This window comes from Mirounga leonina, unplaced genomic scaffold (genome assembly GCF_011800145.1).
Source record: "Mirounga leonina isolate KUSES-001 unplaced genomic scaffold, KU_Mleo_1.0 Mir_53, whole genome shotgun sequence".
In the NCBI taxonomy this organism is placed as follows: domain Eukaryota; kingdom Metazoa; phylum Chordata; class Mammalia; order Carnivora; family Phocidae; genus Mirounga; species Mirounga leonina.
In genome coordinates, this window is record NW_023270807.1 from 86,495,311 (window position 1) to 86,519,866 (window position 24,556).

General features: G+C 44.3%; 1 protein-coding gene across 4 annotated transcripts in view; it reads right to left on the reverse strand.

Annotated features, from left to right (window-relative positions):
- Positions 1 to 1,098: 1,098 nt before the first annotated feature.
- Positions 1,099 to 24,556, reverse strand: part of SGK1 (serum/glucocorticoid regulated kinase 1) — a 108,915-nt gene continuing 85,457 nt past the window's right edge. The window contains exons 1-12 of one of the 4 annotated variants that reach the window (XM_034990708.1): positions 7,543 to 7,705; positions 6,426 to 6,501; positions 5,897 to 5,972; positions 5,381 to 5,485; positions 5,188 to 5,271; positions 4,938 to 5,069; positions 4,574 to 4,686; positions 4,095 to 4,218; positions 3,550 to 3,645; positions 2,938 to 3,093; positions 2,735 to 2,824; positions 1,099 to 2,316 (exon numbers count right to left, since the gene is read on the reverse strand). In XM_034990708.1, the coding sequence (XP_034846599.1) occupies positions 2,149 to 2,316; positions 2,735 to 2,824; positions 2,938 to 3,093; positions 3,550 to 3,645; positions 4,095 to 4,218; positions 4,574 to 4,686; positions 4,938 to 5,069; positions 5,188 to 5,271; positions 5,381 to 5,485; positions 5,897 to 5,972; positions 6,426 to 6,501; positions 7,543 to 7,660 (1,338 nt within the window). In that variant the 5' untranslated portion in view covers positions 7,661 to 7,705 and the 3' untranslated portion in view covers positions 1,099 to 2,148. Of the gene's footprint in view, positions 2,317 to 2,734; positions 2,825 to 2,937; positions 3,094 to 3,549; positions 3,646 to 4,094; positions 4,219 to 4,573; positions 4,687 to 4,937; positions 5,070 to 5,187; positions 5,272 to 5,380; positions 5,486 to 5,896; positions 5,973 to 6,425; positions 6,502 to 6,643; positions 6,861 to 7,542; positions 7,706 to 9,464; positions 9,637 to 24,556 lie in introns of those variants that run through there. The other 3 variants (XM_034990710.1, XM_034990709.1, XM_034990711.1) reach the window with 3 other exon arrangements.

Sequence of the window (24,556 nt, forward strand, 5' to 3'; positions counted from 1 at the left end):
TTCCAAATACCTGTTCAGCCCTTAGAAGCCTTGGAAGGAACGGGGGTGTGTTGGGGGAGAGGATGTGTGTGTGTGTGTGTGTGAAGTGAGATGTAAGAACTAGGATATAGGGGAAGAAGATCACAACTTTCCTGGGGGAATCCCTGGTTAAACGGAGAGGTCAGGTGAAGGCAGCGCAGTGGGCTTAGAGGTTACGGAAGCAACCATCAGCTGTTTGAGGACTCCGTATTTGCCAGGAATTTGTGTGAAAGGCCTAGAAAAGTGAAAAAGTACAATTTGGACTCAAAATGATGATCTCTTGATATCTTAATATCTTCCTTTCTTCCTCAGTAGAGATATTCCAGTGGGATGGGCCCCACGAGTGGCCTCTGCAGACCAGACCCAGAGTCAGCGGGGCCGCCTTAAGCAACTGCTGGTCTGCACAGGGACTGGCTCTTCAGGAGTCCTTCTCTGAGCTGGCCCCGGACTCCATTCAGCTGTGGGTGCTCTCAGAAACCAGAAGTCCTGCCAGCTCAGCTTCTTGGGGACATATCCCTTTATGACAAACATCCCTACCCTCTTCAGCAGTATTCTGCTTGCAGACTATTATCTTGGCTTCCATTTCAACAAACTGCTTTATTGAAAAAGTTTGCCTTTTCCATTAGGCTCTTTAAGGGCAGAGATTTGTCTGCTTTGCCCGCTGCTACATCCCCAACACCAGAGCGGGGCTTGGCCCAGAGTAGGCACCCGAAGTAGTTGTTGAAAGAATTACCTGTTACTTTAGGCAAGCCAAATGCCAGGACGAACAGCCAACTTCAGAGGGTAGGCAATACAGAGAACATGGCTTCACGGCTGTCCTTGGGAAACGGATTTGTACATTGAGAAGTTTGTTTGACTGACATCATGAAACACTGCTAAGACCTGGAAGATAAACTGGCTTTAGGACCACTCTATACCTCCCTGGAGTCTGAAGCTGCTACTGTTGCGGGCCAACCACTGAGCTGCCAAGAAAGCAGTTTCCCAGGGTTATACATTTTTAAATGGACCCATTGTTATCCCTCCCCACCCCACTCGGCCCCAACCCAGATAGACAAAATAACACACACGACACAGTGTATGTAAATATTTTTCAAGGTTTTATTGCAAACCAAAGTTGGTTTATCACACACAAAAAAAGTTGTGTGGTGGGGAGGGGGGAAAGAATTGTACATATTATAACCATGTTAATTACAGTACATTAAAATGGTGGTTTACATTACAAATAAGCCTGTAAGTTTAAATATACTAGTGTTATAACCCAATGTACAGACTTTCTTTATACAATACATACAATTATCAGGAATGCAAAAAAAAAAAAAAAAGAAAAGAAAAACATAAATAATGCCCATTTTACAGGTGACATTTTAAACAATGAAAATACCAGGCTTTGACCGACAACTGGGGCATTGGTCCATAAAAACCCTTTCTAAAAATAGAAATATTTGTAGCAGCAATGCTTTCTTTAAGCATCTGGATACAAGTCATTGCAAGACCATTTTCAATAAATTTTAGTTATTAAGTGTATCTTACAAAAAAAAACAAAAACGGTCTACACATAAATTTATCTTCCAAATATGGAAGAAACAAACAATGTCCCACATTGTAGTGTCCTGCAAGTGTCACATTGATGCTTAGAACTAAACCCATCTGTGATCAAGCATACCACACTCATACCACTGTTCACACAGTAAATCCACAAGGAAAAATAAAGAACTGAAACACTCTGCAAGAGCAAAAGCTTTGGAGCTAACACGATCTCATCAGAAAAGGCACATTTCATAAGATTCGTTATCACGGCCCAGACAGACCTTCCGAAAACCCTTCTTAGAACTGCATCATCCTAATAAGACTACTGCATCTGTCTACGGCGGCACGCAGATGCTCATTGCGGAGATAGCACCATGTTGGAAGGAAGAATAAAAATGAAAACCTCATGAGCTCACTGAGGAGGATGTGCTCTTCAAAAAGCTTCCAGCAAACAGTGTGCAATAAGACTGCCAAGATGTGCAAGCTTCCAGAGATGTGCAAATTCTCTTGTAAGATGTCCTGTCAGCGGGCAGCTCTGCCACGAGGCTAACTAAAACGCTTACAAACACACACAAAATCCTTCAAGACCACCCCGAGGGCTGTTCAGAGGAAAGAGTCCATAGGAGGCGCATAGGAAAAGCCTAGGAAGGCCTCGGCCGCTTCCTTGACGCTGGCTGTGAGGAGGATGCTGTCGGGGGACCTGCCGATGGAGTTGGGGACTGGCTCTTCGGTGAACTCAGGATCGAAGTGCCGCAGGTCACTAGGTCCACTCTATTGAGGGAAGGAAAAAAAAACCAAAAACACTCAGGGTCAAGAATTCAGTGTGCAGACAGGACAGGGAAATCCTCATTTGGGGCTTTAAATACTGGAGCTCAGTATTTGGGGTACTATATGGAAACTCCCATAATAACCATCTATTTCAGGCAAAAAACCCACAGGCCACAGAAAGTTTAAATAACGAGGAGAGTGTTCACTTTTTATCCTTTGATACTGTAATTGATGAATGTGTGGAAAGGTTATGTTAGCTTGGTTGGGACAAAAATTCTACTTTTTACCTGGGAAAATAATGGTTTGTGAATAAAGGATCTGCCAGTGTATTCCTTGGGGCCCTCCCCTCTACCACCACCAACTCTTGACTTCAGGAAGTGTCCTTTGGGCCCTCCTATACTCAGAAGAAAGAGATACTCACCACATTTGGGTTAAAAGGGGGAGTAATCTTCTTATTAATGAGATCATCCCAGTTAATCAGGGAGAAGAAGACATGATTCTTAATCTCCATCTGTCCAGAAGAAACAGGAGAGGAGTTTAGGCAGGTGGAATTCAAGAAGGGCACTGGGGATCTAGTGTGCTTCCTTCCCAGACAGCCCAGGAGAACAGGAAAAAGGTACTCACAAAGTCGTCCTTGGCGCCCAGCCTCTTTGTCCTGTCCTTCTGCAGGAGGCCCTCCAGGAGGTGTCTGGCAGAATTCGTAATATTTGGCTTCAGCTGGAGGGGCTTGTTCAGAATGTTGTCATACATCTCAGCTGTGTTTCGGCTGTAAAAAGGAGGCTGGAAGAAGAGGGGAAACTAATGCTCAGTTGGAAGGTCTGTACAGCACACACGACCAACAGAGAAAAAGTCTTCAACCAGGTTAAGCTAGATTTGACAAAGTCTTTCCCTTAATAGGTTTTCTTTGCCCTGGATTTTTATATGTCTATTTCACGACCCTTATCAGGGAGTAGACGCTAATAAGCCACATTTTCCCTCACATGGGTTAAGGGGGTCATATCTAGTCAAACGTGAATTTACAAAAGAAAAATTCACTAAGAGCTTACTCCAAAACACTTATAAAATAACCAATAGGCCTCTCTTATCAGCATCTGATAAGCTTATTGATAAAGGGGCAAAACACAATGACCAGATCTGCAATGGGGCTTGTGTGCCTGGTAAGTCTGGATTTTAAGACGACCACATTCTAGGCAGCACGATCAAACCAGGGGCAAGATGCCATGGCTCTCAACTCACCAGGCCATACAGCATCTCATATAAGACGGCCCCCAGGCACCACCAGTCCACGGTCCTGTCATAAGGCTGCTTATGGAGCACCTCGGGGGCGAGATACTGAAACACAAAGCAGGAAAACAGAGTTTAGAAGTCTGTGAAACTGCGCAATCCCACGACCAGGCATGCACTTTGAAAGGGCTCAGACCCTGGATCCACTTGCAGGATACATTTCTTTACATTACTTCCTGATAAAACTGCTGGACTGGAAGGCTGACCGGCCAGGTATGTGTACTGGTATTTAGGAAGCGACTGGGCAGCCAACAGATAGCTTACGTGGGAATTTACAACCTATTTATGACATGGCTTTTGCAAAAAGCTGGTCTTAATGAAAGCAACATGAGGCCTTGGGATTTCTCATGCTGCATCAAACAGCAAATGTATTTTCCTTGCACTCAACTGGACTGAGAAACCTCCGAGAACAATCTATCCTTCTGGTAGAACTTAATTTTTGCACTTGGCTCTCCCAGGAGGGGGCAGACCAGGCACTAAGTGGAGAGTGCTCCTACCTCAGGCGTGCCACAGAAGGTGGATGTCGTGCCATTGTGTTCGATGTTCTCCTTGCAGAGCCCAAAATCAGTAAGGACAATGTGTCCCTGTGAATCCAGCAGAATATTCTCTGGTTTTAAGTCTCTGCAAAAAAAAAAAAAAAAAAAAAAAGAAAGAAAGTTGTGTTAAGTTAATTTCACTTCATAAGAAAGCCTCTGTGAAATAATAGCTCGGGGTGTTAGAAGCATTTCCAATTCACTGTAGCTGTATAGTAAATAAAAAAAGGGAGTCCTTGTTCTGCTAATCTATTCTGGATTAGGCACAATCCTAGCTGGCTAGTTCCCTGGTGGCATGGAGTCAAGGCAGCTCACATGCCAGGGGATCTGGTTTTAGGTGACCAAGCTGTAAATAAATACAAATTATTTTAAGGCTCTGTCAAAGACTAGGGCTCAGTCTCCTTTCTACCCGGGAAGGTAACCTTGAGAACTCTCCAGCTTACCTATAAACGATGTTCAGGGAGTGCAGGTAACCCAAGGCACTGGCTATTTCAGCAGCATAGAAGCGAGCCCGTGGTTCCAGGAAGCAACGCTCCCTCTGGAGATGGTAGAACAGCTGCAGGAGACAGAACAAAGTTAGGCTGGGTTGCCAAGGCTTGATAACAATGCATTTAATTAGTCTCGACATATATAGCTAAAGGGGACAATTGCAGGAAGTGGCCTTAAATAGTCTGTTAACTATTTGCAACCTTCAGGTTGAAGGAAAGGCTAATTCTGGTAACTTTTCCCCCCTAAATATCATTGAAAAACTTTCCTCTCAAACTAAAACCAGGAATGCCATGCCCAGACACCTAAAGGTTAGCTCACCTCTCCACCGTTGATGTAGTCAAGGACAAAGTACAATTTGTCAGCAGTCTGGAAAGAGAAGTGAAGGCCCACCAGGAAAGGGTGTTTCACATTCTTCAGTAGAACATTCCGTTCTGACATGATATGCTTTTCCTAGAAAAAGGACAATTAAAGATTTAGTGGCAAATTTCGACTTGGTACCAAAATTCCAAGGTAAAACCACTCAATGAATGTCTATCTCCAGCTCCAGTCCATCAAGTGCATTTCGTACCTCCTTCTTTTTCAGGATGGCTTTCTTCTGTAAAACTTTGACTGCATAGAATGCTTCTTCTGCTTTGTGTCTTGCTAGAAGAACCTGGAATTTCAACAACAAAAAAATCATTTTGCTATCTATACCCACGGAGAATGTTAAATGAATGTGAATGAAAGACTATAAATTATGAGGTCTTCAGATCTGAAATTACCTTCCCAAAACTGCCTTTCCCAATCACTTTCAAGAAGTGAAAGTCAGATGGTTTAGCATGAGGATTGGATGATGGGCCAAGGTTGATTTGCTGAGAAGGACTTGGCTGGAAAAGGAAAGTTTTCTTTTAGTATCCTTGCTTCAAAGGAACACAACAATCAAGGGCAGGCAATGTAAAAGATGCTCCATCTGCAAATGACTGAGGCAAGCCACCACACATCATAGACACAACCAAGACTACTTTTCATCCATACACATTAATATTTCAAATGGGAGTATGGAAATTGTACACAATCGTGTCGTAACCAGATACAACTTTGAGGCAACAGGCCTTTTAAAATACTTCACTGACTCAATAGCTAAGTAAGTGCTTATGTCACTTGTTATGCCATTAACTAGGCATTCCTGTCTTAATACTAATTTCTAGAAATGCTATTGTAATCCATCAACGTAGGAATACTGACTGACTCATTTACAAGATCCCTCTACAGAAGCATCACAAATAGAGAATACTTACTGGAGGAGAAGGGTTGGCATTCATAAGCTCAGGCTCCTGAGGTTGGGAGATTTTCAAAATGGACTGAACTTCAGGGCTGCAGAGAAAGGAACGACTTAGAACCTCCTTAACTCGACACAAGGGGGCACAGTAACACCAGTAGTTTCTGGCTCAACTTCTCCCCGAACAGTTCCGAGTGTTTCAACCAAAAACACCCGAAGAAAGTACTCAGTTTAAGAAAATAATAGCCAAAGGAAATAAAAAACCCAGTTAAATACAGGGATGAGGGTTGTCCTTCACCGCAACAGGGGGTGAATTAGGCAAACATGAATATTTTATCTTACCGCTCCAGGACTGGCCAAATCAGCCCATTAGTTTTAATGTTCAAAATGTTTTCTTCAACTGGGACTTAAAAGAGAAAAGGGCTCCCACCCCCGGGGAAGGCTTCAGCTTTCTGATCTCAACCCTCTGATGAGAATGTGTCTTCACTGCTGGTAAACTGAAACTCTACTACTTATTTTTATTTCTCCCGGTCCTCTCCAAAACTTACTGTTTGCATGCATAGGAGTTATTGGCAATCTTCTGAATAAAGTCGTTCAGGCCCATCCTCCTCTGTTTCATGAAAGCTGTGAATTAAGAGAGGAGAAACAAACAAACGTCTGGATGGCTTCGTAACGTCCGACGCCACACACACTAATCTCACGCGCGACCTTAAAAAAATTTCCACCTCACATATCCTAGAAGTTCAGTATTAATTCCTACACTCACCGATGAGAATTGCTACCATTCCCCTCATTCTGGAGTAAGTGAGGGTGCCCCTAGCAGCCTCGGCTTTCACCGTCATCTCCGCAGAAAGAGCGCGCAGGGTGTCGTTAGGGACGGGAGACCGGCTCAGCCAACACTGGCCGCGCGCCTCGCCGCCCGCTTTATAAGCCCTGAGCCGCCGCAGGGGCGGGACCAACGCGACAATCAGGAAGCGGCCCCGCCCCGGCCCCGCCCCGGCCCCGCCCCGAGCCCCGCCTCCGGCGGTCGCGCTGCCCTGCAGGCTGCTCCCTCCCGGGCGGCGGCGCTCGGTTCGGCCCCCGGCCGGAGGTCGAGACCGGGGCGGGGGCGGGGGGCGCGGGGACTGCCCGGGAGGCCCGGCGCGGGTCTGTGAATCTGCCTCTCTCGGCTCCCCGGCCGGAGAGAGGGAAACCGCAGGCGGGGGGCGGGGGGGGAGAGGGAGAGTCCGGGGTAATTTTCCACCTTTCTCATTTATTCCGCCCGGCTGGGAAATCGGAGTCGCGGCACCGGGGCGCTTTCCGCCCGGTGCTCGGCCAGCCGGTGGCTCTGTGCCCGCTCTGGTTTGTCAAACCCTGACTGCCGATTGCCTCCCGGTCCCGGAGCCGGCCCTCTCCCCTCACTCCCCCGGCAGCCTCATCAGCCCGCACCCGGCGGCCGCGCACCCCCAGCCCGAGGTGTCCGTCGGGCGAGGGTGGCCCCGCGCGCCCTCATCTGCGGGGTCACCGTGGGTCCGCGACGCCGGGCGGGTCCTCCGCTCCCGCCGCCCCTCCCCAGGCCTCCGTCCCTCCGCCCTGCGAACGCGCACCCACCCCGGTCCCTCTCGCCGGAGCCGAGCGACTAGCGGCGGAGCGGGACAGTCCCCGCGTGGCGGCCGCGGCGCTTACCCAGGCCGGTCAGCAGGAAGGACTCGCTGCGTTTCTGCGCCTCGGCCCTCTTTTTGTGGCGGGGCCGGAGCAGAGACTCGAGCCGGGCCCTGGCCAGCGCGCCCTGCATCTCCCCCATGGGCAGCGGCCGCCGGGCGCGCAGCGGGCGAGGGCGACAGGAGAACACTGACGTTTCCTTGAAGGAGCCGCCGTGACTCAGGCCGGGCAAGATTTCCTGCCCCGAGACCCAAAACAAACAAATGGCCCTTGTGCACGGCCGAGCCGCTTCCGAAAACGCCTTTTTTGTGCTTTTGGCCAAAGCCAAGCCGGGCTGCAAAATCCCAAAACTTGGAAGCGGAGGAAGGAAGGAAAGAAAGAGGGAAGGGGGAGGGAGAGGTCAGGAATGTGTAGGGGAGGGGGCGGAAATAAAATTCGTCTCTGCACTAAAGGAAAAAAAAAAAAAGTACAATCTGCGTTTCACATTTTTCCCCCTAATCTTTGAGAACATTCTGTCCGTTCTGCATGTAATTTTTTTTTCTTGCATCTTTAATCTCCGCCACGCCAAGAACACGTGAGGAAGTGGCAAGTTCGGGGAGTGGTGGCTCCGTGCGAGGCGCCGACCTGGCGTGACCCCGGGCGGCGGCGACTCCCCGATTCCCTCTCCCGCTCTCCCACCTGAAAACTCTGCAAGGGCGCGTTACATTGTCTTAAAAACCCTCAGTTTGTCCTCGTCTTCCCTACCCCTCCGGTTTATTTCAGCGCTGACCCAGGAGTCTTCTTACAGTTCAACCACCTTGCTTTTTCTCGCAAGTCCCAGGTAAACTGAGACTCGCGGCCTCGTGAAGAGTAGCCGGGTGCCTGCGCTCCAGAGAGCGGAGGAGAGAGGGTAGCTCGGCAGAGCAGCGGTGCGGGGCCTTCCCGTCCCCCCGCCGCTGGGAGATGCCTGGGCGCTGCAGTCTGACCGCCGGCGCGGGGCCTCGGGCCAGCGCTGGGCGGGGGAGCCACGAGCAGAGCGCCGGGGCCGGAGCGGGAGACGGCGGCTGCAAGTTAACTAAGCTTTGCAGGGCCGGTACCTGGCGCTTGCTGGTGCTCTCTGCGGTGGCTGCCCTGCCCTGCCCCCTGACTGTCAAGGGCCCTGCCGTTTTTGAGTTGCATACTGGGTCTGACACACTCCGAAATACCAGCTGTCAAACCCAAGAATAGCACGTGAAGCGGTTTTTCTTTCGTCCTGGGCAGGGATTTATTTTGCAGGCACAGCCACCTCATTTGCCCTAATATGATCTGTAGCCTCCCAGGCTTCTTGGTTTGCTCAGTTGCAACAGCCCCAGACTGGGAGAAGGGAACACACATTATCTCTCCCGGAGAGTGGCTGGGAAATGTTGCTCAGCACCCACTGTTAAAACACTTCTCAGTGCCTGATACTGACGCTCCCAACTCAAGCACGGTTTAGGAAACTCCAAATCACAGTAACTGGCCCATTACTGCTTCCTCTTCCATGGATTCTTCATATAATACGACTTTGTTACCGCCAGTGCCCCCCATACTGCGTGTTCCATTTCAACTAGCCCAGCCGGTCCCTTATCCCACACCATCCCGCCCCCTTTTAAGATAGCAAATTTGCCCTGGGTGTTATATGCAACCCATGAATCACTACATCAAAAACTAATGATGTACTATCTGTTGGCTAATTGAACTTAATAAAAGAGAGAGAGAGAGAGAGAGAGAGAGAACACAAATGTGGCAAAGCCTGCCCAGAAACACCAACCTGTACCAAGATTTCTGCTTGTTTGTTCTTAAAACGTGAAACTGAGAAACCTTCCATCAGACACCATGCCCTGCATCCCCACCTCCTGTGCCTTCCCCAGGCCAAGGAACCTCAGATCCTCTAAAGCACCTTCATTTTACCCATTCCCTCCAAATTATAGTAATAAAAGTACACAAACCTTTTAAAGGGGATTTTATAGCTTCCTCTTTCATTCTTCAGGTTGCCTAGGCTCTGAAGGTCGGGGATTACTTTCTGGAGGCTGGAGGTTGAGCTCAGTTATGGCTGGAATAGCCTCCCTGCTATGTGCCTGATAAGGCTGGAAGCTGAGATGAGGGGGAGCAGAGGAGTGCGAGGCAGCTGTCCTGCTCTGTTTTGTACCCCACTTTATATAAAGGCAATTTACATACAGGAAGGGAGCAAGCTGCAAAGTTCAACACTGGGCCATTTATTCTCTCCATTGCAACATCACTCAGAAAATTACAGTCATCAGCGTCCTGAGTTTATTACACCCCCAGTAAGACACACAAGAAATGTAACTTGACTGATTATCATCACAAATCAGTCCAGAAAAAATTCAAAACACATGCAGAGCATTCATATTTTCAAAGAAGCTCTGCCACATGCATTCCAGGAGGAACGTGGAATTCAAGTTAGAGGGCTCTAAGTGGAATAGAGAAGAGGCACAACCATATGATTTGTGGTTGGAACAGAAAAGGAACGTCTGATGTTCTCCTTCCTCCCCCTACCCTAATGTTCGGCAGTTGGAGACGGATGGTCTGCTAAACTTATCATTTAACGTAGAGAATCAAGTTGTTGAGACTGGCTTTTCTTCCAACCGGATACCTGAAGGGTGGAGCAGGCGCCCCCTGTTCTGTCCCAGCAACCTACTAAGACTTCCGAACAGGAAGGTGACACACAGCGGCGGGTGGATGCGGTAGGGGGGCTGGTAGACGGGGGGAACGGTGTGAGATGCGGGCCTGTTAACTGCACAGGCTTTGGGTTGCCCTGTGGCCGCTATTCAAATGCTTGATCTGTTCTTCCTTCCCGTCGCCAGCCTCTTTCTTTGGTCCAGAGCGTCTTCCTACCGGAGGAATCCAGCCCCTTTCCTCTTACTCCCTGGTGGCGAAGTGGCCAGAGTTGCGTCACCAAATTGTGCTTGTAAATGCAACCCAGAGGGCGATCGTGTTCTCTGGTTGAACCACTCTGGAATGCAGAATTTCCCCCATTTCTCCTGAGGTTTAATCAGTTCCAGGTAATTTCTCTACGACACCTTGTGCAGTCACAGAAAATACAGATGGCTTGGTAGGAGATAGGCTAATTACCTCCGCACACCCCCCCCAAGCCAGTAATCTTATTTATGCCTCAGAGTGGAGAAGCTGCAATCAAAACACTCAAATGGAAATGATTCACCAAGATACAAAGTTTGCACTGAAACAAATCATTTTCCAGTGCATGTGTATTTTAATGCTTCAGAAAATCACTTAGTTCTTCTACTTTAATTTTCCTTAATGAGGGACTGTAAATACTGCAACCTGAAAGCTTTACTAAGATAGGACCCTTTTCATTTAATTCGCAGGCTCAGAAAACAAATCTCTGATATTTCTCAACATATGAAAGGAAATATTTTGAGAAATATTTTTTAAAGATTTATTTATTTATTTTAGAGAGAAAGAGAGAGAAAGCGGGGTGGCGGGTAGGGAAAGGGAGAGAGAATCCTCAGGTCAACTCCCTGCTGAGTGGGGAGCCCAAATCTGGGCTCCATCCCATGACCCTGAGATCATGACCTGCATAGAAACCAAGAGTCAGACACTTAACCAACTGAGTCACCAGGTATCCCCAAAAAAATTTTTATAAGGACTTAGTTCTTCGACTACTTAAGTGTGTCAGCTGTGTAAGGTACAATACTTTCCATTGATAATGGGAATATAATTGTTTTGTATTACCCAAAGGGCCCAAAATTCTAGAACAATTATGTGCACAGTTTAGGTTCCCATGCTTATTGATTCATTCATTGATGCTTATAGAATCCTTTTCCTGGAGCATCACCAAAAAAAAAAAAAAAAGTACAGAGAAACACCAAAAAACACAATTATTATTACTCTAGAGAGCAACTAAATGGATCAGTTTTTGTTGAAGGTTGTCACCAAATGCATGCCTTTTTTTTTTTTACAGTATTCATCAAACAGAAAAAGATGACAGAGAATGAGTTTATTCACAAGAGCTATTATAGGTAAGTAATCAGCAGTGGTGGTTAAATAAGAGCCTATAGATCACAGGTTCTATAGTGATTATTACATTCCGTACTCTTACTTGTCAAAAGTGACATGCATAGGGCGCCTGGGTGGCTCAGTTGGTTAAGCGACTGCCTTCGGCTCAGGTCATGATCCTGGAGTCCCTGGATCGAGTCCCGCATCGGGCTCCCTGCTCGGCAGGGAGTCTGCTTCTCCCTCTGACCCTCCCCCCTCTCATGTGCTCTCTCTCCTTCTCTCTCTCTCAAATAAATAAATAAAATCTTTAAAAAAAAGTGACATGCATAAAAGAAGGTAAGGATCTGATTGAAAAGATAACTATTACTTCGAATAACAGCATTCAATGTTATTAAAATGCACAAAACTACATGCTTTATTTATGCAGGCCTTATTTCTTTTCCAAGACAGGGGTTTTGAGTAAAGCAAGACTCTACACTGTAAGAACCTTGGAATAGGGTTTTGCTACATAATGTACACATGGCTGTCTAGTATAGAGGCCTCAGATTGTTTTCTCCAACAGCACTTTTCAGCTATTGAGGATTCAGCAATTGCTGTTATTTTTCTTCTGAGCTGAGCAGATGATAAGCAAAATTGTGAAGTAGCAAAACTTGCTTTTGAAACCGAATTTATCGCCTCCCTGTAACCTTTCCCTGTCACTGAAGTTAACTACTGTGCCTCTCCTGCTTGCCACCTCCGGCCCTGGTGCGCTCTGTGGTCCTGCAAACTCGGAAATAATTGCCTTCCCCCCTCCTCCCTGCTAAGGCCAGAGGCCTTGAAACCCTGCTCTCAGCTAATTGCCACAGGAGGGATTGACCTGATTCTCCTTCCCTCTCTCCCAGGCTTTCTCCCTCCTTCCCTCCTTCCCTCTCCTCCTCCCTCCCTTCCATTTGCTCATGCAAGCATTTAACAAGCATTTATTAAGTAAGTATGAATATTAAGCTCAAGGGACACCGATATGAATAATCCCGTTATTTGAAATTCATAGACTGTCATTCCGAGTGCGGAGCACACACATAAATTATGATAGGATATGAGGAGTGTTAAAACAGAGGTAACAGGGTGCCTGGGTGGCTCAGTCAGTTAAGTGGCTCTCTCTCTCTCTCCCAAATTAATAAATAAAATAAATTAATAAATAAAACAAAAAAAACAAAAAAAACAAAACAGAGGTAACAGAGGTCTGAGCAATCTACCTTAGAAGCACAGAGAGAACTTTTCTACTGGGGAGAAGCAACAGACATGCAGTTGTTGAGGAAAGTCTCCCACAAAGACATAGTATTTGTGCTGATCCTGGAAAGGTCAGCCGGGGACCAAAGAGGAATGTCATTCTAAGCAGAAGACAGAGCACGAGTACCAAACTCTGAGGTGTTACGTAGCACCTCTGGAATGACTTGGAAATACGGCCCTTACTCAGCCCTCTCACACAAGCAAAATGTACAGGGCCCTTGCTACGGCAGCTGCAATAGCAAAATAGCACTTTCTTTCCTTTTTTTTTTTTTTAAAGATTTTATTTATTTATTTATTTGAGAGAGCGAGAATGAGAGAGAGAGAGAGAGCACATGAGAGGGGGAAGGTCAGAGGGAGAAGCAGACTCCCTGCTGAGCAGGGAGCCTGACGTGGGACTCGATCCTGGGACTCCAGGATCATGACCTGAGCTGAAGGCAGTCACTTAACCGACTGAGCCACCCAGGCACCCTCTTTCCTTTTTTTTTTAAGATTTTATTTACTTATTAGAGAGAGAGAGAGAGCACAGGCAGGGGGAACGGCATGCCGAGGGAGAAGAACCCGGCTGAGCAGGGAACCCGACATGGAACTCGATCCCAGGACCCTGGGATAGTGACCTGAGCCGAAGGCAGATGCTTCACTGACCGAGCCAGCCAGGAGCCCCACCTTATCCTCATCTTTGGGAGGTTGTCATTGTCTAATGTAGCATGATCCAATGAGCAATAAATAAAAATAAAAAATAACTGTCAACCAGAATATAGTACAAAGGGCGAGGAAGAGCACATATTTGACAGCTTTATATTTGGCTCACACGATTGACCTGGAAAATGACTTCCAGAGAATTTTCTGGATGATTATGAAAAATAACACAGAGTAAATTGGAAAAATTCTTTAAGTCAAATTCAATATTATCTGCGATTTTCTAAACACAAGAGGACTATGGCCTTACTGAAAGCCTTGTATGTTAACAACATAGCTTTATTGTTAGGCATTTGTGTTTTAAAAGGCCCCGTCAATTCAAAAATATTGATTTGTAATGATAAAATGCCAGGCGTAGAGGCAAGGAAATCCAGAGAGCTTTGGCCTTCAGAGCCTCTTCCTTCACTCTGCCCTAGGTGAATACACACCTGCACTCACTTTCTCTGTAAGTCCCCCAGCCAGCCTAACATTCAAGCCTCACAGGGCTTGAAATTTCCTCGCAGGCTGAATCCTTCATGGATCACACATATTAAAGTTGTAACCTACATGAAGACAGTATAAAGGGCTCTCTTTCACCCCCACTCTATCTACCAAGTGCCAAGAGTAAATAAGGAACCTGGATTTTTGGCAGACATCTTTTGCCAGACTGAAGTGAAGCCTGAAAGCTTTAATTTGCCCAGAATCAACCTCTCCCTAAATCTCTCCCATTTATGACCCTATAATTTACCTAGCAAGAAGCAACAGAAGCTCGTCCTAACCAAGGATTGTTTCCTGTAAACCCTGCCTACAAATTGCAGCAACAAAATAAGATAAATGTAACAGTAACCGACATGGGAAAACCAGGGATAGGATGGCTGGTGGAAGGTTGACTCATTTGAATGTAAAGCAGTTTAGTGAACTTCAAGCCTGAACCGAAGCTATATATACCTTTATGTCACCTCCCTCAGCAAGCTCTGGAGTGTCGGCAGCTTGCTGAAGGTGGGGCTCCTTGTGGTCCACGTCAGTCAGCTACGCCTGAGGCTCATTACCTCTGAGATCCTAGACAAAGGATTCTCTAAACCTTGATGATCCTTATGATGGGGATGCTAACTTAATATGAATTGCAAAAAATAACTGAAATAGAGAATTTAGTAAGTGCCTCACTCAAGTTGGAATCTCACACAGGAACTATGACAGGTCTGTGTTCCTTACCCCCACCCTACATACATCACAACTACAAACAGAACATATCATACAACACAAAGGACTCCCACAACTCAAGACAATAATGGTTATGTGCTGTGCTTTAAGCACATGAACCATATGGGCCACTTAATCTGCTAGGCCAAGGACAGGCCTGTGTGATGGGAATTCCATCAAAGGCCTGAGAAGACAATCCATTTTGTTCTTCGGATGTCCCCCTCCTCTTTTGGTCTCCCTATGGACAATGCTCCAGAATGGGTTGTACCAAAGAACTAAATACCATGATAACAGAATAAATACTTATTTATCAAGTAAGGCTAAAGTTTAAGTAGAACAAGCAGGGAGTAAGCTAAAAGCTAACCCAAAGGAGTTTTTAATTGTTTAGGGTGGATGGGACACAATCGAATGTACGTTTGGGCCTATGGAGAAGGTAGGGTCACTGAAAGCAGATCAGAGAAGGCTAGCTAGCACAGAGGATGCTTTTCCTCTGTTATTCAGCTTGTCCTCAGGGAAAGAAGAACAGCTCCAACTGACTGTGTGTGGCCTGTTAGTTTTAGTCATTCAGACCTCTAGGGAGCCCTGCTTTTGTGCAGGCAGAGTGCTAAGTCCTGGGTGTAAGAAAGATACCCAAGATGGGCAGCATTTCTACACTCAAGGATGACATACTCCATATGTATTTGGCTAAATTGGATAGTGCTTTCCCCAAAGCAAAGGTAAGCTTACAGATACCTCTACTTTCTCTAAGGCCCAGCTATACCTAAATGCCATTAAGATATAGCCTGGGGCAAATTTAACCATTTGGAATACTTACTTTTTCAAGTGAGGACTAAGCTGGAAGTTCTCCTGTAGCTGTAATACTGTCTGGGAAAAGATAAATCTAAAAGGAACTTCTTGGATGCCCAGAACAACCTCATGTGGCTAATCCTTTGGAACCTTCCCCTTCTCTACCCACCACCCGCATTGTAGCCTTTAGTCAGGGATTTTGTGGCTTATTTACATCTCAAGTGCCTCTCTGGACTGTTGAGTGCCTTGAAGATGAGACCACATGAGCAAGATTCATGTTTCTTGCATACCTAATGTTCATTAATCAGGCCCTCCTCTCGTTCCCTTTCCACTTTTCCCTTTGCTCTCCAGGCTGGTACCATCTTGGCTCTATTCCTTTTTGCAAAGCCAGCCTTGTGTCTGCCTTTGGGACTTTGTCTATGCCCTGCCCTCCACCTGGGATGATTTCCTCTTGGTGCTCACATGGCTAGATCCTTCTTGCCATTTAGATCTCAGAGTAAACATCACTTACACAGTGGACCTAAACTAACCAGCTGGCCATCCTTCATCACTCACCCTATTTCAATTATCTGTGTATTAGTTTTATTATTTGACATTTTTCTTGGGTTCATTGTTTGTCTCCTTGCACTAGAAAGCAGTTTCTGTAAGATAGGAATATTTGTTTTATTCTCCATAGTATCGCTGGGGCCCAGAAGAATGTGTGGCCCAGAAGTGCTTAATAAATGAAATGATTTAATAATATACCCCTTATATATTGCTGGGCACACAATAGATTCTCAACAAAATTTTGTTTTCCTCCCTTCACCTAATAATCAAGGGTACATTTTCTTAGCAATCCCTCTACAACTCACTATGAAAAGCAAGACAAAATCAAAGCAAACAAAAAACTCTTGAGTTCAGGTATTTTGTTACATACATATTATGCTACTCAACTTCAGAAAACTGAGGCACTAAATTTTATGAATGATGTACAATGAAGATTTTTAAATCAAGGCCGTTCTTTTGGTCTAATGAGGTCACTAAACAATCATATTGAATAATCATTTTTTGAGAAAACTGAAGTAGATACTCTTTTTTACAGACAACATTCAATGGATACTTTGTCAAGTTAAGAGAATCAAACCACTGGGTGGGTGGCCATCTAGGCTTTCATCTGCCCAGCCTGGTAAATGCCAATTCAGCCTCTTATTCCAAGGACCACAGATAATCATCCAACGAGTCAGAAAAATGTATCCCCTTTTTTAAAATCTCCTTTTAAACTTGCTCCCTAAATTCTCCATTGCCTCCACCCACCCCCAGGCCCCGCCCCCACCAATTCTTCGCTGTCTCTTAAGATAGAATTTTAAAGTGAGAATCCATTCGGTTCCGTGATACTTCTGCTTTCCACCAAAGGCCCTCTGGCCTGTTCCCTTTATGAACCTCCCCAGTTTTGCAGGTGTGGAATGACCACATTTACGAGATGTTGGTAGTTGACCAAGGAGAACTGCCCTTTTTTAAAGTTTAAAGAAACAGCAAACTAACTTGCCCAGAGTGGTGCAGTTGGCGCTCTCAAGGTCTCTGCCCAGCTTTCTATGATAGCCCAGCAGAATCTGTGAAAGCAGATGCACCCTCAGTAGATGATGGTAGCAAGATGTCCTACTGTATTTGTAGATACTTAGGAATAAAGGGAGGGAAACCCCTCTTCATTAACAATACCATATGAATTTGGTTTATAAAAAAGCATGCTGTCATAATCTCTTTGATTTCTGTCATTCCGCCAACGTTTCCCCAAGAGCCCGAGGACACGCAGGATAACACGGCCACCTCACAGAGGGTTTCCCATCTTGTAAAGGTCTTCCATAACTTTCATATTGCCCGAAAGCCTGAATGAACATTTATTACAAAGCACCCCTACTTTATTTTCTTTTAAAATATCCTTCACTGTACAATGGTAGGGCCTTGATAAAAGGGTCCCTGTTGTGCAGCACCTAGCATTCATTTTATTTTATTTATTTTCATTTTTTAAATTTGTTTATTTGAGAGAGAGACAGAGTGACAGAGATAGCGAGAGAGAACATGAGCAGGGAGGAGAGGGAGAAGCAGAGCAGGGAGCGTGATGTGGGACTCGATCCCAGCACCCTGGGATCATGACCCGAGCCAAAGGCAGACACTTAACTGACTGAGCCACCCAGGCAGCCCTAGTGGGTCACTTTTTAAAGCCATAGTAGAATGACCATTTCGTTGTCAGAAGTGGCCATGTACATGTACAAGTAGCAGGTTGGTAAGTAACTGTGTTTTCAGATCTCTGTGATTACACGTACCTCCATGTATGTTAGTCAAGGTTCTCCAGAGGAGCAGAACTAAGAGTGTGTGTGTACATATGTATATACATGTACACACACACATATATATGTATTATTGCGTGTGTGTGTGTGCATGTGTGCATGTGTATATATGGAGAGAGATAGAGAGATTTTTTTTTTTAATTTTTTTTTAAAAGATTTTATTTATTTATTTGAGACAGAGAGAATGAGAGACAGAGAGCATGAGAGGGAGGAGGGTCAGAGGGAGAAGCAGACTCCCTGCTGAGCAGGGAGCCCGATGCGGGACTTGATCCCGGGACTCCAGGATCATGACCTGAGCCGAAGGCAGTCGCTTAACCAACTGAGCCACCCAGGCGCCCGAGTTTTTATTTTTAAAAAATTGGTTCATGTGACTATGGAGGTTGTCAAGTCCAAAGTCTTGGTTGGCTGCAGACTCAGTTAAGAACTAACATTGCAGCTCAAGTCTGAAGGCCGTCTGCTCATAGAAGTCCTTCTTGCTCAAGGGAGGTCAGTTTTTGCCCTGTTAAGGCCTTCCACTGTTCAGCTGTTGGGATAAAGTTCACCTACATTGTGGAAGACAATCTGCTTTACTCAAAGATTTAAATGTTAACCTCATACAAAAAATACTCTTATAGAAACATCTAAGATAATGTTTCACCAAATATCTAAGCATTGTGGCCTGGCCAAGTTGATATATAAAATTAACTATCACAAGCTCACCTTCTGTCAGTTTGGCACTCATATGCATCTTCTTAAGTTATATTTAATCTCCATATAAAGACAATAATAAGGTCAATACTTCTACCTAACATGATGTAACCATCTTGCATATAGTTGAAAATCTAATAACCTTTTCCACAGAAGAGGTTGCAAAGTTCTTGTAAGATGTTTATGCTTCTTGATATCCTATAACTTAAGTACTGTGATATAAAGTTCACAATTCTTAAATACTGTGATATAAAGTCAATGCATCTTATGTTACATGACAAGGGGATAAGAGAGGGAAGGAAACAAAGAGATTTACATACACACACACAAACACAAACATATTCATAACAAATAAGGAAGAAATACTCATGACAATCACAGTCTTTGTTTCTATAATTGGTCATGTGGTCTCAACTGGTATTTATAACTATTTTATTCCACTACCTATTTGTCTTTAGCAAGCACCTTAACTGACTGGTTCTTTACCTAATAGGGTGATGCAAACGTTCCTTCCCAACAGGGTCTGGGCCATTGGTAGTCCTGTCTGGATTGGGTTGTTGTAGTTTTCCACTGAATTTAATCAAAGGGCCTGGTAACAGTAAGAGACTCCTGAGGGATCTCCCATATCCCAGACATACTCTTCCTTACCTCCATTATGGAGTAGCAATCCAATTTCTCCTTAGTCATCAGGACCAATCATCCCAGCCAGCATAGTACCTCCTTTCTTTGCCTGCTGATTTAGGGGCACAAAGAGCCCAAAGCAGCTGAGTGGCAGTCTTAATTTCCAGTTCAATGAAATCATTGCTGTGTCTCCCAGTGGAAGCTTTCCTCCCTTTGGAACCAAGATTTTAGGCCAGCAGAGCACAAAGGTGGGAAACAGGAAGCAAAAATGTTGCTAGTAGGTCACTAGGGCTAATAGTGAGTGGTGCCACTCCCATTTCCACTCCTTGACTTCTGGATCTGTGAATCCCAGCAATGGAAGAAGCAGCACATATATTGGATGCTGATTCGGAACATTTATAGGCTCCTGGAAAACCTTGCTCCAGCCCTGCAAAGTATTATCATCTAGCTGGCACTATAACTGAGTCTTCAAAAGGCCATTCCTCTATTCTGTCAAGCCAGTCACCTCAGGGTATTGGGGAATATGGTAAGACCGGTGGGTTCCATGAACATAGGGCCCATTTCCATACTTCATTTGCCGTGATCAGAAGCAATGCTGCATAGAATACCATGATGATGGATAAGGCATTCTGTAAGTCCACGGATGATTGTATTGGTAGAAGCATTGTGTGCAAGAAGGGCAAATCTGTATCCAGAGTAAGTGTATATTCTGGTAGGAACAAGAGGTTGTCCCTTCCATGATGGGAGGGTTGGATGTAACCGCCTCCTAGATAGTTGAATGATCACCCTGGGGAATGATGTGACATCAGAGGCTCAGGACTGGTCTCTGTTGCTGGCAGATTAGACACTCAGCCCTGGCTGTAATTAGGTTGGCCTTGGTGAATGGAAGTCCATGTTGCTGAGCCCATGTATAACCTCTATTTTGGCCACCATGGCCACTCTGTTCACCAGCCCATTCAGCGATGACAGGGGTGTCTGGGAAAGAGGCTAACCGATATCCACAGAATGGGTCATCCTATCCACTTGATTATTAAAATCTCCCTTTGCTGAGGTCGCCCTTTGGAAGTCATTCACATGGAACACAAGTATCTTCACATTTTTTTGCCTATTCAGAGAAGTTTGTCTGTATTTCTCTTCCCCAGACTTTCCTTGTCACCCATTTTTATTGCCTGACTATCCAGCCAAATCATTAGCCACCTCCCATGATGGATATATAATCACAGTTTTCTTTCCAAGCAAAATGAGCAACCAGGGGAACTGCTCTTCAGTTCTGCCCACTGAGAGGACTTCCTTCCCTGCTGTCCTTCAGCAGTGTCCCAGAAAGGGACTAGGATTCCAGCTGTCCACTTCCATGATTGTGTTTATAGGTGTCAGTATCTCAAGTGGTGTCATTCATAACCCGAGAGGGTCACATACAAGCTTTATCTCACACAGAGATATGGAAATGCACTAACCTACTGACTTGATACTAAGCCCTTGGATTTTTATTTCCTGAGGGTTCTACATCATTTGCTGCTTTCTTAGTGCTTAGTAGATTTGATATTTTACAATATTCTTTTTTGATAATTTACAATATTCTTTGTAACCCTGTGAAAATTGGGCACTGCATCAGTTTATCAAGCAAAAATTCAAAGAAATATTAGTGATGCCCTAACTATACTACTTGGCCACTCACTTAAAGTATTTGAAAAATACTGAGTCAAAGCATGGAAGGTATTATTTTAGCACTGGACAGTTTTTGTTGAAAATTCAGAGGGTCACCTAAAGCATATTTTATATTTTACACAGCAGAACCACAACTTGGCAATTTGAGGTTGCCGAACACTCTGGGTGCCAGGTTACAGCACCTTAGTTCCGATGCCTCAAAAAGCCCCAAGAAAAGGTGACTTCTTGATTTCTGTTACTTTGGGAGGCGTCCAGTATGCCTCCATGATTGGTTATTCCTAGAATTTCAGGAGATAGGACAGGAACTTCATTTTCCACAGAGCTTATTCTGAAGTTCTGAAGCTTGTCCCCAACCCTGAAGACCACCAATAACCTCATGATGTCATCCCTGCTAGCAGTGACCCCTTCAGCTGAGCAGGGATGGTAGGAATCTATGCACATGTCTATACCTTTCTAGTAATTAGAGACATGGAAAAAGCAGGATTATTTTGTGCACTTGTCTTTCCTCATTTCCTAACATATGCCTTGCACATTATCAATGTACAGTAAGTATTGGACATATTTAATGAATAAGTCTCTCTGCTGGGCCCACCATAATTTCTCCTACTTACTATTCCTCAGCTTTAAAACCCTAAGATGACCATTAAAAGCCACAATTCTTTGCTCAGGTCACACATTGCACTCGGAGATGTGTATTCTAGACGAGTTAATGGGAATACATTTATTTTTGTTTTTTATTATTGTATCCTGGATCAGAACTATGATTAGCTGTCATTGCCAAATTTTCTAAAAGCATATGGTTATACCGTCAGACACTTTTGATAGTACTATTTGTTTTTGAGCTGTGATTACAGAGGCCTTTTAACAAATAAGATTGGTTGTCCTGAAAGAACGATTTGATGGCTTGGCTAAGAGTTTCAGATATATTAACTACTTCTGTTGTGTGTGTGTGTATGTGTGTGTGTGTGTGATAACACCAAGCTTGTTTCATAATCACGACTACACAAAAGATATAAATAAAATCTAAAAAAAAAATAAGCTTTGTATAAGACCACAGGAAAAATCACAGAGAAGAAATTAAACAGATGTGAGCAAAAGATAGAAACCATGAAGAATGCCTCACTTTCTAAATCAATATGGTCACTTAAAGAAGTTGCTGTAATGTTATTTGCTTATAAAGCTTTATGTTTAAAATTCCATGCTACTCTACCTTCATTTAGAGCAAATGACTATTCCAAAGAGATAGGCCTATTACTGTCAGTATCTACAATGGGTTCTATTTCACAATTCATAAAATATTGCTTAAAAATTGAAAGCCTTAGAACACAGGCATAGATCATCATGATAGACCTGTTTGGAATTCATTCTTCAAATCATGTTGTTTATATACCTTTTTATATACCAACATAAATCTAGTTTGGCAAGGCTTCATAAGCCTTGAATTTACCTTTTAGGAGCAAAAGCATGTTTTCTTCCTCTTTATCACATTGTAAATACTGTACCTTTACATCCACAAGCTGCTCTCGGAAGCATCACTAATGGCCCACTGCCTTATGACTTTGCCTTTTACAACAGGAACGAATAACCAAAGGGCAGAAATGAGCCCAACACACACAGTTTATGTCTAAGCCCCACTTGCCACCCTCCTCTGCCTCTTTCTTATTTCTTCCCACTTCCCGTGTACTTTTCTTAGGATTTTCATTTTCTTTAGGATTATCAGTTTCTGTAAAGTTAATGGGGACCTTGTAGGGTCCGTCAGGACTGCTATTTTTTTTTCCATATCGTTTCTTAAAACAGTTACAGAGGATTAGAATTAATATTACATGCAATATGTTATGTGTATTTATGTGTGATATAGAATCTACATTGTATATGACATTAATATTATGAAAATATTAAAATTTTAATATTTTAAAAATGTTTGAAAACACATTTACATAAAGATATCAAAGAAGAACACACATACTAGACCTAGGTAGGGTGATTTCCAGGAATAAGAGTAAAACTATCTAACACAGGTAGCTTTGTTAGAACATGAGCTGCGGGATCTAACACCTTATCTGTCCCACAGAAGCCAATTATTTTTCTTCACGGAGACATCCTTTCTCATTTTGACTGCTTTCGGATAATTTTTCTCACCAAGAGATGGGATGAAGGTATGCAGCTGGATCATTGTAGACTCCCTGCCATTTCTAAAAATAACCCAACCACTACTCACCTTAGCTCTATTGGTTTTACGTGCTCATGTGTGTGAAGGACCGTTCATAGCCCACACACTAAATTCTCTTTTTCTATTTGTTTTAGAGTTTGAAACTATGGTATAGATGGGAAAGTTAGGGCTTTTACTTGACCAGCACCGCTGTTCTCACTTCACAGTACTCATAGAATTGTGGACAGATTCCATCAGTGTGAAAAGGCCCTTAGGAACTATGAACCTCCTTATGATATTCCTGCTAACCCATTTCTCGAGCTGTTTCTTGTTTATTTTTTCCACTGGAATCACCTCTACTTCCAAGGCGATCTCTGCCATTGTCAACCGGCATCAGTTATTAAAGTTATTCCGTAGACCATGTTCAAATATCCTCATGGAAGTTTTTTAGGGACTAGCTCCTCTACACATTCCAACATTGGCACACCTAGTGTTGCCAGGGGCACGTGGTAAGTAGAGATGAATGTGTTCCTCTCGGTAGGGCATCCAGTACATCTGTTACAATAGCTAACTTGGAATGACACTGAGTGGCAGACACTATGCTTTAGTGTTTTTTATGCAGTTTCTCATTTAATCCTCATAAGAAGCATATGAAGAACTTACTCTCCCCCTCTATGTTCTTAAGACCTGAGGCTTAAAGGGGTAAGCATTAGTTGTGTGATGCAACATAGCTAGAAGTGGTGAAACCAGAATGCAAATCTAGATTTTTCTGACACTGAAAGCTGTGCTTTTAACCAGTGAAATAATCTGCCTCCCCTTCTGTTCCAAATGACAGTCCTTCACATATCTGGAGGCAGCTGTAACTATTTTACCTTGGATTTACATTATTTTGTTCATAGCCTACCTGTGTCGGTCCAGTTTATCTACCTGAACTTTCAAGGGGAAAAGCCGTTGTTCCTTTTCCCCACAGAACCCAGCAGAGTGCCGGGCAGGAAGGGATACCCTATACCTCCCTCCTGTAAAACAAAGCCTGCACTTACCTTAATTTTCCCCTTTTCCCCAGCTGCCCCAGCCCCTTGGCAAGGCCACATCTCAGTTTGAATCTCATTCTTGACTTTCTGTACTTTCCCCAAACATTTGTGTCCACATTCAAGCGACTTTCATTGCACAACTTCCTTCTTACCTTTGTGAGGTTATAGCAGGAGAGCTGGACAAGTTTCCAGATCTGGTTTCAGTTCTGTATTTTAGTGTTTATGACTCAATAGTTAGCTCTGGGCAGAACACTTAACTTCTTCAAGTATCCTCTGGGTTAACACCCATTTTGCTAATCCCACAGGGCAATTGGAAAGATCAGATGAGGGGAGGTATGAGAGGACAATTTGAAAACGCAAGTGTTTTATGTAATATAATACCTACCAGAAGAGCACAGCTGAACTAGTCATATAAAATTTTCCTCTAAGAGCCAAAATTTTAATCAATGGAAGAGCTGATCACCACATATTTCTTTTTCTTTCTTTCTTTTTTTTTAAATTGAAATTTTAAGTAGTTAACATGCAGCGTAATTTTGGTTTCAGGAGTAGAATTCAGCGATTCATCACTTAGATACAACACCCAGTGTCACAGGTTTCTGAGGAGGGAAAGATGGGCCCCCAGAGCTACACTGCTCATTGAAGTCTATGCCAAAGGCCCC